Below are 19,566 nucleotides of genomic sequence, written 5' to 3' on the forward strand. Positions count from 1 at the left end.
ATCATTGGGCTGAGAAAACAAAACAAATCCATGCAAGACATAACAGAAACACCAGGAGGGGTCAAATCAACCATGTGGTACATTCTTAAAGAGAAGAAACACACTGGTGAGCTCAGCAACACCAGAAAGCCTGGACAACCATGGAAGACAACTGTGCTAGATGATCGCAGAATTATTTCCTTGGTGAAGAAGAACCATGACATTTAGCCAAAGATAGAACACTCTCTAGGTGGTAGACCTATCATTGCCAAAGTCTACAATCAAGAGTTGATTTCACGAAAGTAAATACAGAGGTTTTACTACAAGGTGCAAACTATCGGTAATCCTCAAGCATAGGAAGGACAGTTTAGACTTTGCTAGAAATTCAGTTTTGGAACAGTTTTCTTTGGACAAATGAAATTATGATCAATATGTATCAGAAGGATGGAAAGAGAATAGTATGAAGAAAAGAAGGAACAGTTCATAATCTATAGACTACATCATTTATGAAACATGGTGTTAAACATAGTTATGGCATGGGTATGTGTGACTGCCAATGGTGCATATTGATGATATGACTGCCAAGGAAAGTTGCAGGATGATTTCTGAAGTGTACAGGACTATACTGTCTGGTCAGATTCAGACAAATGCTGCAAAACTGATAGGACGATGCTTGACAGTACAGATGCACAATGAGCCACAATATACAGTAAAAGCAAAATCAAGTGCTTTTCAAGGCAAAGAAGTAGAAAATTGAAGCTGCCAGTCTACATATCAATCACATCTTGATTGCTTCATTTCAAATCCATTGTGGTGGCGCACAGAGCAAAAATTATGAAAATTGTATCACTGTCCAAATACTTATGGACTTTAACTGTATGTTGTATTATTCAGCATATGCTCTGGAAATTATCTGTATTATAGCATTTGAATAGCAGAGTACTGTCTACAGAAATTCACTATGATAATAATTTGCTTTCTAGACAATATAAGACATTTCTCTTTGAATAAAAAACAGATTAGTGTTTCCATTATTACTGCAATTATGTTAGTTTAAAGAAGCAGCATTTTTGTCATATTCATTGATTATGATAATTTGTTCTTTTCTAGAACCATAAACGATTATAATTTTGTGATTAAAAGAGACGAAAGAATGCGAAATGTTATCAATTCAACAGATCTGATCGGAGATGAAGTAAATGTCACTTACTTGGTAAGAAGGCCATTTTAGTCTTTTTATTAAAAGACTGATGCATGAAAAAGCTGCAAATCCTCATGAGCTCGGATAATGCTTGTCCTGTTATTCTAAAAGAGAGTATGTGCAGCATAGAGTGTTTATTGAAGTCTTTAAATTCATATGTAGTTTATTACAGCTTTAGGCTGTGTCCACAGTTTGTCATGCCACATAAGTAAGATTACATTCATCAACATTTGTCATGAAAAGTACTTGCAGTTTTTGTAGCCATTTAGAATTCATGCATAATTTTCAGCTTAACTGCAAAGACTTGGAAGAAATTATGGAATAATTGTCCTGCATACTGTGCTGTCACTTGCACGTTTTTTGAACAACCATGGTACATTAGGCCATTTCCCTGTAGTTTTTCAGAAAAATTAAATGAGATATTTAAAAAAGGAGAAGTAATTAATTGCTCAATAGTAACACATTAATTTGTTATTTTCACAATACAGAAACAGAACTACTCTTTTTTATTAAGTAACACATTTGTTGCAGTTGTACTAATTTTGTTTTCTGTTTTCTATCAGATTGAGAAGGTCGGAGTTTTACCAATGCCAACTCTTACATTGAATGTCACATATCCTTATCATTCTCTTCAAAAAAACATCCTTTTATACCTGTCAGATGTGTCATCTTCTCCTGTAAGTTATTTTAAATATGACCATAAATAGTTTCTCTTACATTTTTATTTCATGTTTTAAAAGAAAGCCACCACCAGGATTTTCATAAAATTGTTGAATATCTTAAAAGCAGTTTGTGCAGCAGGCAGCACCTGACCTACCACTTTCCACCTACCAGGTACTTGTATCTCGATGTGGACACTAGTTTGAATGCTAGCTGAGGTATCATCTATGTGAAGTTTTAATGTGTACCTTGTCCTTGGGTCGCTTGTCTACATCTGCAGTGACTCAGATATCTTCTCAAATTTTGCAGACATTGATTGGCCCTTGGGAGTAAGAGTGGCATGAGTATGGATTTGCGTCTCTTCCAGGATTGGTTCCCCCAAAAACAATTTGAAAAACTGATGCCTTATGTCTCTTATGATGGAAGGGTGTCCATTAATAAAAGAAGAAGGCCAAAACAGCACAAAATTGTACATTTATTAAATAACTATGTTATATTACTAGATACATAAAAGGAAAACACAAAACATAAATAGTGAACAAACCTGCGGCACTCTGGGTTTGAATAAAAATGTTTTGTACTCTACCTGTCCAATGAGGTGGATCACCTGCTTAACTATCAGAGTACAAGACCATGCGCTACCTCCTATTTCTCTCTTTTTTGCTCTCTCTTTCTCTGTTCTCTCAGAACCTGGACTGTCTTCCACCTGCCAGCTGAGCGTTCTCCCCACTCTCTTCCTGACTTTGGACTCAGTTGGCCTTTTCTGGATTTTTCCAGGCCGAGCTCCAGATCTATTACCAGGGTCAGTGATGACTCTAAATTTACAGAAACACATAAAAAGGAACTTTGTATCATGATTCCTAGTGTCCCTGTACCCCTGGCCCTTATGGTATCCTTATTGAGTTGCATCTTCAAGGCAGCTCCCAGCTGTGTATACTATTGAAGGACCACATGATCCCACACATTGGCTGTATATACTCACGTATAAGTCGGTTCTTGAAACCTGAAAAATGTATCATAAAATCAGACCCCGACTTATACACCCATTCAAAAATGTGACACTTAATTTTTTTTTTTTTTACATCTTCTTGCCTCCTCCAATCTCGCACCAGTTTCTAAGACACATCCAATTCTGTTACAGCAGCGCAGTTACCAGTTTTTTTCCGCAACTTCAACATTTATTAATTTATGACGAGCTAAATATTTTCTTCTGATCAAACGCTCCATCGCAGATAAGGGATGCTGTTATGATAAAGGTGTACAGTATGATGGTGAGAGATACAAAAAACACAAAACGGTGAAAACATTGCTTCAGAATAGTTTGGGTATTACTGTGTGGTTACGTAGGCACAATAAAGAGAGAGAGGTTAAAAGCACACGCTGATGCAGCGCATTGCCACACCCATATAGAAAAAAAGGCAGTGTGCTCCCTGGTTACTCTCTCAGGTGAGCATTAGCATATCATAAACTCTTGGACCAATACCGTGAGTTTTCTGCATTTGATTTATATGAGTGACATTATAAAATACTAGAAATTATACTGCAAATGCAAGACCCGATTTATCTGCGGGAGAACCTTTCCGCAAGTATATACGGTACTTCTGGGACTGAGGGCTGTATTGGAAGAAATGTTGCCACCTATATGATAAGATGCCCTTAGTGTTGCATTTTTCCCGAAGGTTGCTGTGTTTCTTTCCATGGGGTGTCTGCCCTCATACAAAAAAAAACTAAATGTTGTACGTAGCATATCTACTACAGAAATGCAGAGACTTTCAACATTGGGCACAAAAAGACAAATCAGTACTGGATTTAATGTTGATGCTTAAAATGACAAATTTACTACACACACACACACACACATTCCCACCAGGCTAATTTAGTGTTGCCAGTTAAACCCTATTGAATGTCTTTATGTTGTCAACAGAGACACCTGTAAACTATTAGAAACTTCTGCATCTGTAAGGAAGAAGCATTAACCATTGCATCACCCTGCCACCTGACAGGTCTTATATCCTCAATAAAATGCATTTGCAAGTAATAATACAATTGGTTTTGGTCAGTACTACTTACTCTCCTGTGTGTAAGTGCCAGGATGCACATCATCCCATCCTCATGGTACTCATCTGCTTCTCATTGGGGTGAGATATTATTATATTACTCTGAAAATGCAGGACACTGTTTCAGTCTTCTTCTCTCTGAGCCGTCTTCGATCTTGCAGATATTCAGAGCTCTCAGTGTTTTGCTTCAACATGGACGGCTATTTCTTACATTGTCATCTACTGGCTGTAATATTTTTTGTGGTATCATCAGGGCTCCACCAACTTACTTTCACAATAAAATGGGTAACAACCTTGTTCCTGTGACTTCTGTCTCATTTGGTGTCCAAATTTCATAGGTCTGTGTGTTTTTAAATTTTATGAAATGTTCAACTGATGTAATTGCACTATCAATCACTTCTTCTGCCAAATGTGGAAGATTCAGATATGAGCCGAACGGATGGACATATAGTGTGTACTAGTGACCATAAGGTTTCAGAGCTGACAAAAATTTATTTTTTCACAATTCATATTTATATGTTCTTGTTTCATGTGTTTACTTTCAGTTGTTTAATATTTCTGACAATTTTTGTTGTTAATAAGATGGCCATGTTACTGTCACATTAAAACATTAGAACAATGTAGATGAGAATAGCCCATTCAGCTCAATATTGCCTGCCAGTGCTATCCACTTAATTCTAAAAAATAACATTAAATCTTGTTTTGAAAACCTCTAAAGTTCTACTGTCTACCACACTACGTGTTAGCTTATTCCAAATGTAAAGAAAACGTCACTAATGTTTGTGCAAAATTTTCGCTTAACAAGTTTCCAACTCTGTCTCCGTGTTCTTGATGAAGACATTTTAAAATGACAATTTCAATCCACTGTAGGCTAGAAAAAGAGTTAAATGAGCAGGTCAGGGAACTCAGTCACATAGGTGAATAGTACACTATATTCAAAAGAAATTCGCTTCTTCCTTCCTCCTATTCTCTACTGTTTTCTCTAATACATTTTTCACTCTTTGGCATATCCAGGATGAAGAGCCTCAATTTTGATTCTCATTCCTTCCAGTAATGGCTTTTACATTCACTACTGTTTGTCTAAATTGCTTCTAATGATTACTGGTACATCTTCCTTTCACTTCAGATTCCAACATAAGTGAGCTGGGTTTGAAAAAAAGAAAAGTGCAGATTACTTGTAAATAAGGAATAAGCCACACAGTATATCTTATTTTTAATCATTATGGCATATAGAAACTTTTTATCAACAAGTTACCACTGTGCTGCTGCAAATTACAATTTAGGCAGAGGAGAATGGAATAAAGACATCTGACGAGTAGTAAATAAAGGTACGACCACACAAATGGAAGATTTTGTTAAACTGCAGATATAATTGAAGATATTAAAAAGTTTGTTATAAAATGTATAAAATAGATTCATTTCAGGATGTACTTTACACAAAATAATGCATACATCTTTATAAAATATGCATATTCTTAGAATATGGAGATGAATATCCAAATGTACAGCATCCATTAGTTAAAATGTGCTGATTCCATTTAATGATAATTATATAATAACAGTAACCTGAGTAATGAAAGGGATTCTCTTGTCACATTCTAGTGTAGCCAGTTTAGAAATTAACTTCATACTGATTCAGTTGTGTTATTCTATGTTGTTTTGTTTTCCAGAATGTGAAATGTGAAAGCAATCTGGTTAATAAATTAAAAATCGGACCAGACAATCCTCATGAATTATCGCCAAAGAAGGAAACGCTTAATAATTATGTGGTGGTAAGTACTTTGTATCCCATAAAGTACTTTACATAACAGTTACTGTGTTGTATCCAAACCTTTTCACCATACAATATTTGATAGATGCATCAGGTATACCTAAACTATTCTGTCTTTAAATTAAAATCTCAAGACTGTGTTGATTAGCTTCATAACAAACAGAATATCTTAATGCATAATGTATGTCCTTTGAAGTGCTGCAAGTGTCCTTCAGGGTTTTGTAATTTAGCAGGGTAAATCAAAAAATAAACCACAATGAACTGAATCTGACGTGATTCCACACATTTGTGATTGCTTACGGGTAGTTTAAATGCATACAGCTCTGCGTGGTACCATTAGTCTAGATAAAGCCAAGATTAAATGAATTTGGACGCTCTGCTGCGGGATTGCACCATTGTTTACAATGCACCATAGTGAGATTTCTTTGGGCACAGGGAGAGAAACCTGCTGAAATTCACCAAAAGATATTGGTTTGTGCAGATTAGTAAGCTGTTTGGGTACCCATCTTACACAAACTTTACTGTACCGCATGTCATCATGCATAACAGCATGTGCAGATTCATAGCTGATATTCAAATGTGTGGCAACAACAGACAATGTAATCTGTCGGAGTTGTTGTTGGTTGACCAGATTGAGCTTCATCAGTTATGCTTGTTCTTCCCAATTTAAACTTTCTATCCATTCATAAACTATTCATTGAGTCATGCCATTTTCACTTCTGTACTGAGCCAACATCCTTCAGTGAATTTCAGTAGGTTTCACTTCCACTGCCAAAAGAAATTTCACAATGGCGTGTTGTTCAGCAATGCTGAAATCCCACAGTGGAGTGTCCATGTTCATTTGACCTTGGCTTAACTAAACCAGCGCATCCCAACCTTTTTTCTCCCCCATACCCCTTGATTAGGCTTTTTATTTATGAGTACCCCCTCTCTTCATTACCCCCACCATCCCTCAAAAAATTTTATTTTTCTTAGGTTAGCTAAATAATCAAATGACTCAAATTAACCTGATGACATTTATAGGTTTTTATTTTTGATTTTACATTTTACAATTTATTTCAATTTTTTATAATAGCAGTCTAACATAAAATCAAAACAAATAAAAACAGCATGAAAATAATTTTTACCCACACTAACTTATGATGAAAGTACATAACAATTATTCATCTTGATATACAAGTCCTCCAACATGGCTCTTAATTATTTTAATGCTGTCCTTGAGCTTATTTCATGGATATGAGTATTTTAAAATCAGTTTCAAGTGAAGACAGACATAACCCTTAAATCAGGAGCTGCGTCAAGCTTATTGCGATATTCATTCTTAATATATGCATAAAACGACAATGCTCTTCCGACAAGCTCTGCGTTCGAGAAAGGTAATAAATATTTTATTGCTTTATCACCAAGTTCTTGGTACTGTTCTTTCACTGCTGCCCAGAAGTCAATGACATTTCTTTTTTTTGAAATCAGATTGTAAAGAAGAACCAGTCGAAAGTTCAATCAATTTTTCTTTTTCAGAAACTGATAGTTTTTCAGCTTCTTGAATACACAATTCATTGAATGGATTTAAAATCCAGTTATCTTCACTATTTCTCTTTGGAAAATACTGTCTGAACGACATCTTAAGTCCTTTTAAGTGAGCTTTTATACTACTTTTGACAATTTCAGCTCGTTCTCAGTTAAGTAACTGTGAAGTGTCTCAAAAACTTCACACTAGTCTTTTTTTGATACATGATTCCAAAAATCCAATTTCTTGATCATAGACTTGATTTTGTCATTTGTTCTTATTTTGGTGTTTTCCGACATTATCAATATTATTTTCGCGCACCCCCAACTGGTCTGCCACCTACCCCACAGGTTGGGAACCGCTGAACTAAACTAATAGCAAAGTGCTGCAGCGTTCGTGTTCAAAGTACCTATCAGCCATTTTGTCGGGCTCATATAGGTCATCTGTCATTGGTGCGAGCCCGGATGTGACATCACAGGGGCCGGAGCCGGCAAGGTCTACTTCCATTGGCTCGGTCTCGGAAGTGACGTCAAGAGGACCAGGTGGAATCTCCCGTGAATGGTCTGCAGGTAAGGGAGAAAAAGAGTCAGTGCACTCTGCCACACCCCGTTATGTTTCGGAACTGTCCTGACTCCCATGTGCACGTGTGTGACAACAGTTAAACTCAGTTTAGTCAGATCAATCATGGAAGATTTATTTTTGGATTGATCTTCATTCACTCTCCTGCTTAGGTCAATTTCTCATGAGTATCTTTACCAGGAATGCAAATATCCTGACCAGATCTACATATACTGTAACAGAAGAGCGTACTTTTCTAAAGACCTTCTGCAAGTAGAATAATACGAAAGAATACAAGAAAGATGGATGAAAGTCATAATGGAGAGATATACACGGGGGGAATGCAGAAATACAAAATAAATGACAAAGCAAACCAACTATTGCCTCTCTGTGTTTTACTAAACCACCCTGGAGTTCCTTTTTCACTCTCTCTTTCACTTTCTTTATAATACCAGTTAGACTTTGCCTTAGTTCACCTACCATCTTTCAAATAATTTGTGACTAATGGCTTCTATAAAACACCTGAGGTCACATTACATTTCATTACTATTTATAGTAAGCACCAGGGTCTCTCTAGCCCTCTCCTGCTTACTCTCTTAAAGGGATCAAACTATGATGCCCCCTGTGGATGGATGGGAGAATCCTGGATTTCATCTTGTCCTGTTCAATAATTGTATTTTTGCTGTTAGTGCATTGTCAGGTTTCTCTTTAGGAAACTGTGAGTTTTGTTATTCCAGTGTAGTTAGAAGTTAAGCAAAATGACACATTTTATTGGCTAACCAGAAAGATTACAATATGTAAGCTTTCAAGGCAACTCAGGCCCCTTCCTCAGACATGTGAAATTATCAACACCACACTATCTATGATTTAGTGAAAACATCTTCAGTTCTGCAAAATGGAAACAGCTTCACAACACTAGCTTATTTTAAAGCTTGCCCCGGCAACATTAGAGATAAGACAGACACTAACCATGAAATTGATGCAACTTCTCAATTGTAGCTTTAACTTTAAATTCAAATTGCATTAATCATGCATTACATGAACTAATGGATGTACTTTTAGTAAATATTAATGTAAGGATGTTCTTTCTTTTCTTTGTATTTCAATATTTTTGTAGACCTGTCACACTCTGAAATGCAGATCTTTAATATGTAAGATAGAGCCATCAAAATCAACAAAAGTCACTGTTGCATGGAGAATATGGAAATCTACATTTATTAAAGTAAGTGTTATAACTTTATTTGTTTTAATAAGGCCTTTGTATTACCAATAATATTGATTTCGGAATAATTTTATTTTTTATTATTTTAGGCAGAGTACTCTAATCTGTCCTTAAGCATAGATGCTGTGCTTGAAATCACTGATCAGACTTCAGTTTTCATCTTAAATAAAGATGGTACCAGAAGACCAGTAAGTCATTGCTATGAGTCTTCCAATTAGTGTTATAGTTTCCTGTGGGGAAGTTTCAGTACTGGGTGTTCATTTATAGTTGTGGAAATGTCCATGAATGTATGAGAATGCAGGGAATTAAAGCAAAACTTCCTAACATTTGATTTATGTATATTGATGACATATAAAACAAAAAAAACATTTAGAACATTAGAAAGATTGTGACAAGAACAGACCATTCAGCCTAATTAGCTTGTCCATTCTATTCACTTTGATTCTCCAAAATAACATCAAGTTGATATTTAAAAGTTCAAAAAGTCCTAATCACCACCGTATTACTTGTTAATGTATACTATGTGTTAATGATTCTTTCTATTCTTGTTGAACTTATTTTAAAGTGACACCCTGGATCCTACATACTAATTCCTTTCACAATTTTAAACACATCAGGTCAGGTTGTGGAGCATGCACAGGTACAGCACGTTGCCGCACCCACCACATGACGAAACAGGTTAGCAACCCTCCAGGCAGACACACTGTCCAGTTCCACCCTCCGGAAATGACCGTCTATCTGCTGCAGCCAGGTGTCCCCTTGGCCTGGTTCAGGCACTCGTGTCCTCAACAATGAGGATCCTGCAAGCCGGAAATCACACCACATGGCCATAGTGAGGTAACTGACGCTCCCTTACAATGCAGGTAATGTGCCTCATTTGGGACTCCATGAGCAACCGCTCATTTGACACAAACTCAAACCAGCAATACCCAAGGATTCTCTGGAGAGACACAGTACCAAAAGAGTCCAGTCTTCGCTTCAGGTCACTGGATAGTTTCCATGTCTCACAACCATATAGCAAGACGCAAAATACATCCCCTTTTAATTTATGTTTGCTTAAACTGAAATGGTTCAGCTCCTTCAGTCTCTCCTTGTAGTTCATACCTCCTAGTCCCAGAACCAGCCTTGTAACACACTTCTTTAGACTTTCTCTAGTGCTACTTTGCTTTTTTTTGTAATAAGATTTTTTCAAAGTTGCCATTATCTTGAAATAAAAAAAATACACTTAGCACTGTCTTACTACTGTGTCTATAACAAAAAGAAACGGTTGAGTAGAAACGCAAATTTGAAATGATAACTAGACACAACCATTTGCTTTTTCCCAAAAAAGTGCTTTGCATTACTTGCACAGTTCTTATCAAATACATTTAACTCTAAACTAGCTCTGTAATGCCAACTATTGATACTTTTTTCATTTCCTTTAATCACAGGAAGGAAGCATGGAAGAAAACATCTAAAAGAAACCTTATTTTTCTAAATCATGCAAACTTTACATTTCTTGTGAATTTTAATATTCTCATTCTTTTTTCTCTCTAGGCAACAATATATGTATCAAAACAGCCTCTAGGGGGGATATCGTACTGGCCAATTATACTTAGTATTCTTATAGGATTCTTGCTCTTAGCACTGGTGATTTTTGTATTATGGAAGGTAAGCTTTATTATTAAATTTGAAATTAAGATTCCCCAAAATTGCATTTCCAAGATCCATCCAACCATCCATGTTCTAACCCGCTGAAACCGAATACAGGGTCACGGGGGTCTGCTGGAGCTAATCCCAGCCAGCACAGGGCACAAGGTAGGAACCAATCCTGGGCAGGGTGCCAACCCACCGCAGGACACACACAAACACACCCACACACCAAGCACACACTAGGGCCAATTTAGAATCGCCAATCCACCTAACCTGCATGTCTTTGGATTGTGGGAGGAAACCGAGCGCCCGGAGGAAACCCACGCAGACACGGGGAGAACATGCAAACTCCACGCAGGGAGGACCCGGGAACATACCCGGGTCCATTCCCAAGATCTCACATATATTTACTATAAACATAATAATAACCTAAAAATCATTAAAGTTGTGTGTGTGTGTATATATATATATATATATGCATGTAAATATATTCACTGAAACAAGAGTAAGATGGAAGCTCTGAGGTAGCAGGGAAGGCCTAAACTTACAAATACTTTTGAGGTATGGTGTTCATACTTTAAATCACTTAAAAATTTTCTCATTAGTATGTGGTTAATTAGTCCATTCATCAAATCTAATCCAGGGTAGGGTCACAGGACAGCTGGAGCCTATATTGGCAGTCATCATGCAATCACCAGCCAAAGGCAGGAACAACATCTGGACAAGGCACCAGACCACGGCAGGGTGTGTTTGATTAGTGCTCTAGTAGATTGATTTGATGTTTTAAGTTGTTGGATTGTAATAAATGTTTGCTGAGGCCTGTTAACGTACACTGATGTTCAGTTTCATCTTCACTTAACAAAGAAATAGACTAGTCAGCAACTAGGCTGCGACAATGCCAAAGACATTGTCCTCCTTGACTGGTAGACATTTGGCACAGTTATTCAAACTTGCACTCTTAGGAAAAAGATTTTTTTTTCTGCATTTGTGTCTGATGTAAACATTGCACAACCAAACCACAAACATACACGACTGGTCATACAGTAAGTTTGGAATACCCAGAAACGTTAATGTTTTTGATAGAAATAGTTACTTTTTTTAATCAAGATAACACTAAATTGGTTTAAAAATACAGCCAAGACATTACAAGTGTTTCTAATGGCTATTACTGCTTGAAATGACTAATTTTTAAATTACTATATACATACAATATGTCTGCAAACTCCCATTTTCAGCATCCATTGCTTTGGTGTCTTGATTGTAAACTCTCTTAGGTTGTCACAGCTCCTCTTTATTTAGTCATGTTTAAATGCTGATTAATTATTATAGAAATTTTTGTAATTGAATCAGTGTTGCTAACACCTAATATTCTGTTCAATAAAGCAAGTATACTGTTGAGTTGCAAGGTAGTGGCATTGCTGAAGTTGAACCCTTGGTTCAAAAATTGACAAAATGAAACGGCTTTCTCACAAAACATATCAGTCCACTGTTTTTTTTTAGCACAATGTAGATTATTTCATTTGACAGATTGCTAAGAAACTGAAAATTTCATACAAAGGTGTGCACTGCAGTCTTGAGAGAATAGGGCAAAGTGGATTTAACTAGGATAGGAAAAGAAGGGAAAGGCCCAAATGCACAAATGCATAAGAGAATAAGGACATCAGAGTGTGTAGTGTGAGAAACAAATCCCTCACATGTCCTCAGCTGGTTTCTTTCTTAGTAAAACACCAAACACTATCATCATCTGCAACGGAGAACAGATGACCCCAGGATGCTGGCCATAATACATTTTTCCAGTCATCTTCCATTCAATGTCCATGTTCTTTTGGCCATTTTAATCTTTTCTTTGTATTTTCCAATTTCAGAAATGGCTTTTTCTTCTAAATTTTAAAATAGGAATAGACGTCTGTGCATGAAATGTGATTTGTCACATGGAATAACTTTCAGTTTGCAAAAAACAATAATAGATTGACATGTTTCATGGTAGCCATTTTTGAACCCAGAACTGAACTTTAGAAATACCAGTACTTTTCAACTAAACGAAAGGCAATTTGTTCATTGGATAGAATAACAGGTTTCAGCAGTGTTAATGCAATTACAAATGTTTCTCAAATTACCAATTAGCATTTATAAGTGACAAACTAAAGAAAAGATAAGTTAGTTAATCTTTAGGAAACAACTGAAGGCATGGCTACTTAGAATGGGACCCTTTCAGAGAAGTCAAATGTAAATATGACTCTGCCGATCAAGTGAAGAGGGAGCTGGGGAAGCCTGCATGGACAAGGCTTTAGAGCCGAATGGAATCAGCTCCAGGGCGGTGACAACATGTGCCTTCAGCACCTGTTCTCCTTTGTTTTCCCAGCTGTGGAAAATACCCTGTGTGATCCCGGTGCCAAAGAAAATGCATTCCAGTGATCCTAAAGACATCAGACCTTTTATTTCATACATCAGGAAAATCTTTGAGAACCTTCAGAACATCTTGATCCACTGCAGTTTGCCTATTCGGCACACACAGATGTATAGGGAGGATGGTCTGATCAGTTACCACAGTCAGGATTTTGCTCTTTGATTTTTCCAGTGCCTTTAACACAATTCTGCCTCATCAGCTGTGGTGGAAAAACTCAAGGTTATGCATCTTGATGTCCCCACAATCTCTTAAATCATGGACTACCTGACAAACAGACAGCAGTTTTTGAGGCTGAAGGACTGTGTGTCAGAAATGGTAATGCATAATACTGGGACACCTCAGGGAACAGTCCTGTCTCCTGTAATTTCCAGTATAATATCAGCACGTGCCATCTACAGAAATTCTTTGATGACTCCTTCATCATAGGCTCCATTAATAAGGCAGACAAGTCGGAGCAGAGGAGGCTTGTGGAGGACTTTGCCTTTTGTTGCAGGGAGAATCAGTAAGAAAAAAGATTTGGTGGTGGACGTCTGCTGTGCCAAATGAGCCAATGAGACGAGTCAACATTCAGGTGGACCACATGGAAGTGGTGCAGAGCTAGAAGTACCTGGGAGTTTACATAAGCAGCAAACTGGATAGGTCTGACATCAAGTGGCGCTGTTACAAGAGGCAGATCAGACTGTACTTCCTAAGGAGATTCCGGTCTTTTAATGTATGCAGCAATCAGTTGGATATGCTCTACCAGTCCGTACTAGAAAGTGTATTGTTCTACACTGCGGTGTCTGGGGGAGCAACTTCAGCTCAAAAGACACGCAATGCCTGAACAGATGTATCATAAAAGCCTGCTCTATCACAAGGATAACCCTAGACACACTTGAAGCTATTGCAGAAAAGAGGATAGTTGGCATCATAAAAAATCTCCTCTATCCCCTCCAGAGGGTGATGTCTTGGAGCACTTTGAGCCATGGTGTGATAAGAAGCACCTTTTGAGGGGTCTTTTCTGCCCTCTGCTATAAGGCAATTCAATGTATCCTCTTCAACATCCTAAACTAAAATTTTATACTATTTAATTTTCTTTGTCTGCGCAGATATACAATGATTTATTTATTGTATTTTTGTCCTGTGAGTCTTTGTCTTTTATGTTTCTGCTGTAGTGTGCATTTAAAATTACCTTTGGAATTAATAAAGTTTTTTTTTAATCTAATCTAATCTAATCTAATCTAATCTAATACATTTAAAAGTCAGTAGTTTCAAACAGTAACAGCCATTAGCTACACTAGTAATGTAGTATTTCTAAATCAGTTTAATGGTATCTTGATTAAAAAAATGTATCTATTTCTATCATGAACATGAAAATGTCTGTGTGATTACAAACTTTTGAGCACTAGTGTACAGGTTAATGTAACAAAAGATGCAATTAAATCACTAGAAAACTTTTTTTTTTAATTATTGAGATGATACTAGATACTGTATGTAGAGTGGTGTGGCACTGTGAGTAACACTGCTGTCTCACAGCTCCAGTTTAAATTCAAGACCAGTTCATTGTCTATTTAGAGCAGTGGTCTCAAACTCCGGTCCCGGAGGGCCACAGTGGCTGCAGGTTTTCATTCTACCCCCCTTTCTTAATTAGTGACCTGTTTTTGCTTCTAATTAACTTCTTTTGAATTAATTTTAATTCACTTGTTTTTTTAAGATTTGTTCCCCTGGATTTCTTCATCGTTCCTCTGAATTGCTTAATTTCTTTCCTTAAATGGCACCCAACCAGAAATGAAATGTGAATTGAGTGAGCCAACAGAAGACCTACTAAGTCAGGGCCTCAAACTCCAATCAATTTCACTCCAACCAGCTGCTTAATTAGGAGCCAATTCTCATTGTTAATTAAACCTATTCTTTAATTCCATGGCTTGTTGCTGCTCTTATTGTGAAATAGCAGATAGTTCCAAAATTATTGATTTTCTCTTTTCTAAGAGCACAGTTAAAATGTTTTGGGGACCTGAGTAGATCAGCATTCCTGAGACCTTTATCTTTTTTTAGTTTCAGATATTGTATGATCGACACAGTTTGCTGGTCATGTTTTTGCTCATATTATATCTCATTATTGTTTGACTGCTAATTAAGGAAAAAGAAACAATTAAGGCATCTGTGCCTTCAAGAACAAGTGAATGAAAATTAATTAGCAGCAAAAACAGGTCACTAATTAAGAAAAGGGTTAGAATGAAAAAACCTGCAGCGACTGCGGCCCTCAAGGACTGGAGTTTGAGACCACTGATGTAGAGTTTGCACATTCTCCCTATGTCTGTAACAATTGGTTTATACTCTGGATTTCCTATTATATCATTAAGGTACACATGTTAGAGCAATCAGTGATTCTACATAAACCCTGAACAAGTGTGTGATTGGACTGTCAACCAATCAAGCTTGGAGTCCTGCTTTACCTTCAGTACTCCCTTAAACCTTGTTTAAATGAGTTAAGAATCGGATAAGCTGTTAGTTCCCTTGAATTGTATGTCTTTGTGAAGTAGCATTGCAAATTACTACCATTACCACTATTGTCATTCATCTAATTGTGCTCTAGGGTCATCTTACCAAGAAATTTAAGTTGTTCCACGTACAAGACTGAAGACATGCTGTGATTAAGCTTTTTCGGTTTGTTGGACCAAAATTATGGAATAGTTTTCTCCCTGCTTTGTGTGCAGAGGTTTCTATTAGAGTATTTAAATAGCAGCTAAAAGCTAATCTGTTTAGCTAGGCATTTAATTTAATAGAGTGATACATGTTGATTCTTTTTTCAGTCTATCAGTCATTTTTGGAGGAGTGGTGTCCTTTCCCTGCCTGTTTTCTGCCTTGTGTCCAGTGATGCCAGGATAGGCTCTTGCTCTCCAACCCTGACTATGATTAAGCAAGTCTGAGAATGTTTCCTTAAGTTACATCATAAATCAGACACTTCCTAAAAGCTGTAAGGATCTCAGCTGCCACTGCAGAAAATGGCAGTTTATTTCAGATTCCAGGGGCCTCGTGCATAACGCTGTGCGTAGAATTCGCACTATAACATGACGTAAGCACAAAAGCTGAAATGTGCTTACGCACAGAAAAATCCTGATGTAGGAATCTGTGAGTCCTCCAACTTCCACGTTCTTCCGCTACGTAAATCCCGGTCAGCGTGAAAAGTAACGCACGTGCATGCGCCTGCTGTCCCGCCCCAATTCCTCCTAGAATTACGCCTCTTGGCTCTTTCAAGCGCACTAACCTCCAATTCCTGTCCTTCCTTTTCTATCTCCAAGCAACCGATCGCCACACAATGAGCTCTGTAATAGACGTTAAGCCATCTATAAGCTTATAACGTCAATTCTTCAAAACTTTAAGGAGCATTGAAATATCTTCGTAGTAAATGTTTAATTATTCTATCCTTCACGCCAGTCCCAGTGAAGCATACAGTGCGAGGCAGTAACAATCGTGACCGGAGCTCCAGATCCTTGCTAGCGTAGCAACACCGTGTCCTTTAATTATTAATAATATAGATTATTTAAATGAAGTTACAGTTTTATCTGTATAATATAATAAACATATTTTGCTGCATTTCATCTTAAAAATGATATCGTCATCATATGTAAATACACTCTTTATAAAGTGGCTCAGGTTGTGCAATATTATAACTGTACTGCAAGTTTGCAGTGAGGTAACTGTACTAATAAGTACTAACAGTTCTACAAGGAGCAGTTGATGGACTGATTGAGTGCCTTTAGAGTTCTTGGGATGAAAGTGTTTCTGAACCGCGAGGTCCGTACAGGAAAACTTTTGCCATGTGAGGAGCAGTTCAAATAGGAAGCATGGCTGAGGCAGCATGTGCTGTATACCGATAATTCTCTTTCCGATCAGCTTCTCCGAGTGGTGCAGTGAGAGTAATATGGAAAAAGATGATCCGCTGTGGCAACCCCTAACGGGAGCAGCTGAAAGAAGAAAAAGAAAGTGCAGTGAGAGTAACAACGCTAAAGCAGCTATGGTATTTAGAATAGTTTGACCATTCCATGGACCATTATATTGTTACTGGTTAATTACAATCAGACGCATTAAGCTAATAAACAATATATGGTTAATTTCAGTGTATTTATAAAGCTGTGTCAGGAAAAGGAAGGATAACTACACAGGAACAGTAGCACAGTCTGCAAAACTGAGCGGAGAACTTGCATATGTCGGGGTATGAGGTACCATGGAAATGTACGTGTCTTTATGCCAAGTTTAGGTTTTATACATCGCAATTTGAACGTGGGAACGTTCTTATGCAACATTTCTGTGTGTACGCACTGTTTATACATGAGGCCCCAGGTTTGCAGGTTGAATGCATTTTTCCTTATCTCTTAAGGTGTCCTTAAGCATGCATTTTATTTTTTTGTCTGGAGGAGTGAATTGTTTAACAATCTGAAGTTAGTAGTCATTTTAAAATAATTCAGATAATACCCTAATTATTGTTTAATGAATAATTCATGCTAATACTCCAAACTTACTATTTTATGTTTTCTTTTTGACAGTATGGATTCTTCAAGCGACCTTTAAAGGAAAAACAAAATGAAAAGCAAAATGAAAAACAAAACCAAAGTGTTATATAACATTGCTTCTTTGGTCTGTTTCACTTGTTGTAAAGGACGTTTTGTAATGGTAATCATTTTGCAGGAATGTTTGCTTTGATAATCTTCAGTTCATTTTGGCCTTATTACGGAACTATGCAACAAAGTTTTTTTTTTTTTTTTTTGCTTGCTAACATGCAGTTTCATTGTAGCACACTGTCTAGTCTATCATTGAAATGGCGGACACACCGGACACCAGAAACGTGACGTGGCAAGTTTGTGCTTGTCATGTGATTTTACTTTGGGGTCTCGTCTTTCACTCTGTTTATTAATGTGAACTGTTTTCTTCGGGCCATTTGTCTCAGGATGGATTCCCACTCCTTTACAATAACAATGGGATAAAACACAATTGGAAACAGGCAAATATTGACTTGCGCTGTGGAAAGTAATGAAAGCGATGGCGTATATAAAATGTACTCTTTGTCAAAGCCATGGAAGCTCAGGGTGTTGTCCAGTTTTGAAAGCCTTCTTTTGGACAGTATTTATCAACTGTGATTATCCGTCAGTCTTTTAGATAATTCACGCAGTGAAACCAGATGATTATAACATGAATATTGTCTTAAAGAAAGTGATGACATGAATTTGACAGATGTCTAAAATTATTTATAAAGCAAACATGCTGTCTACAAGGAAGTTCTCTACAGAAAAGAGGCAATTCACAGCAACACAACTGATCTGTGGGAACTATATGAACCATTGGACCAAGGCTCAATGTGGGAGTTAAATGTTGTTATATATGAAAAAGAAAATGGAAACTTGAGATGAGTAGGTTATGGGAAAACCTCAAGAACACCAAGTGCCTAAGAGCAACAAGAAGAAATGGATGTGATGCACGTTTTAATATATAGGAAGTTAAACATCTGGAGCCAGCAACGAAAGGTTAGAGGAACATATGGTAACACATGTGACTCTTCAGCTCCTTTGGGAAGATCCAGCATCATTTTATCACTGATTGATGTTCTTTTGTTTTCCCAGAGCAAATGCTCAAGTGGCTGAAGTGCCCTGTAATTTCTTTATTTATTTCTTGCACTGTTCTGTATTTCAGTTAAAGTGTTTGCAATCCATGTATTTTAAGTGAAAACCATAATTTTATACCAAAGAAAATTCTATAAAAATTTGTGTTTGTTTAATTGTTTTTCAGTATGGCTGATCAGTTAAATGCTTTAAGCAATAAATTTAATGGTTTCTCATCCTTTTTAAACCTATAGGACACTTAGAGTACAAAATTGTATAATTATAAAGTCAAAGTATAGGTCAATTGACACAACAAACCAGGAAAGGGATTCAGAAATAGACAAATGATATAATAACAGAGCAATAAATACATCTTTTCTTTTTAGGCCACTCAGGAGATAGGTGTAAGGATCCCATACTATGTGTGACGCAGCTAGCAAGCAATGGACATAAACTTTTTTTCCATTTCGTGCATCATTGCTCTCTAATTTAATGCACATCTTCCCATTGCCATGAAATTGTTGCCTGTGACTCTCCCATGGAACACTAAAAGATAGGCAGGGAAAAGCCTTTTACTTCCTAGATCTAGATAAATGTCAGAAACACCGCCATCATCTGGGGTCACTAAGCTACAGTGCCATCTAGCAATCCATGGGAACAAAGCTTCACTATTGCCATAATGATTAGGCTAGAGACCCCCATAATGCTGTCTACAAGATGACCCACTTGAGTTATGTAAAATACCAGACTACAGATTAGCTGAACATTTATTTAAACTTGGAATTTTTATGGTGTCAATACATTACTAGTTTTCCACCTGGCATTGTTTAAAGGTCTTTATTTTAGAATAAAATGGCACGCTGCTTGATTGATAAAGATCTGCTAGACCAGTAACAGTAATAGCAGTAGTATAGTTACTTGCAGGCAGTATGTACTGCAACTTCAAACTGATGAAATCAACATTAAATTACCCTTGTTACTGTTCAATTTATACAA

The 19,566-nt window shown here is 37.0% G+C and overlaps 1 protein-coding gene across 1 annotated transcript in view; it reads left to right on the forward strand.

Moving 5' to 3' along the window:
* Positions 1-18,746, forward strand: part of itga1 (integrin, alpha 1) — a 165,531-nt gene extending 146,785 nt beyond the window's left edge. Inside the window, exons 24-30 of the mRNA XM_039758094.1 lie at positions 1,090-1,192; positions 1,744-1,857; positions 5,568-5,669; positions 8,851-8,955; positions 9,045-9,143; positions 10,492-10,605; positions 17,521-18,746. Coding sequence (XP_039614028.1) covers positions 1,090-1,192; positions 1,744-1,857; positions 5,568-5,669; positions 8,851-8,955; positions 9,045-9,143; positions 10,492-10,605; positions 17,521-17,598 — 715 coding nt within the window. The 3' untranslated portion in view covers positions 17,599-18,746. The remainder of the gene's footprint in view (positions 1-1,089; positions 1,193-1,743; positions 1,858-5,567; positions 5,670-8,850; positions 8,956-9,044; positions 9,144-10,491; positions 10,606-17,520) is intronic.
* Positions 18,747-19,566: the final 820 nt, after the last annotated feature.

Source organism: Polypterus senegalus, chromosome 7, assembly GCF_016835505.1.
Source record: "Polypterus senegalus isolate Bchr_013 chromosome 7, ASM1683550v1, whole genome shotgun sequence".
NCBI classification, from domain to species: domain Eukaryota; kingdom Metazoa; phylum Chordata; class Cladistia; order Polypteriformes; family Polypteridae; genus Polypterus; species Polypterus senegalus.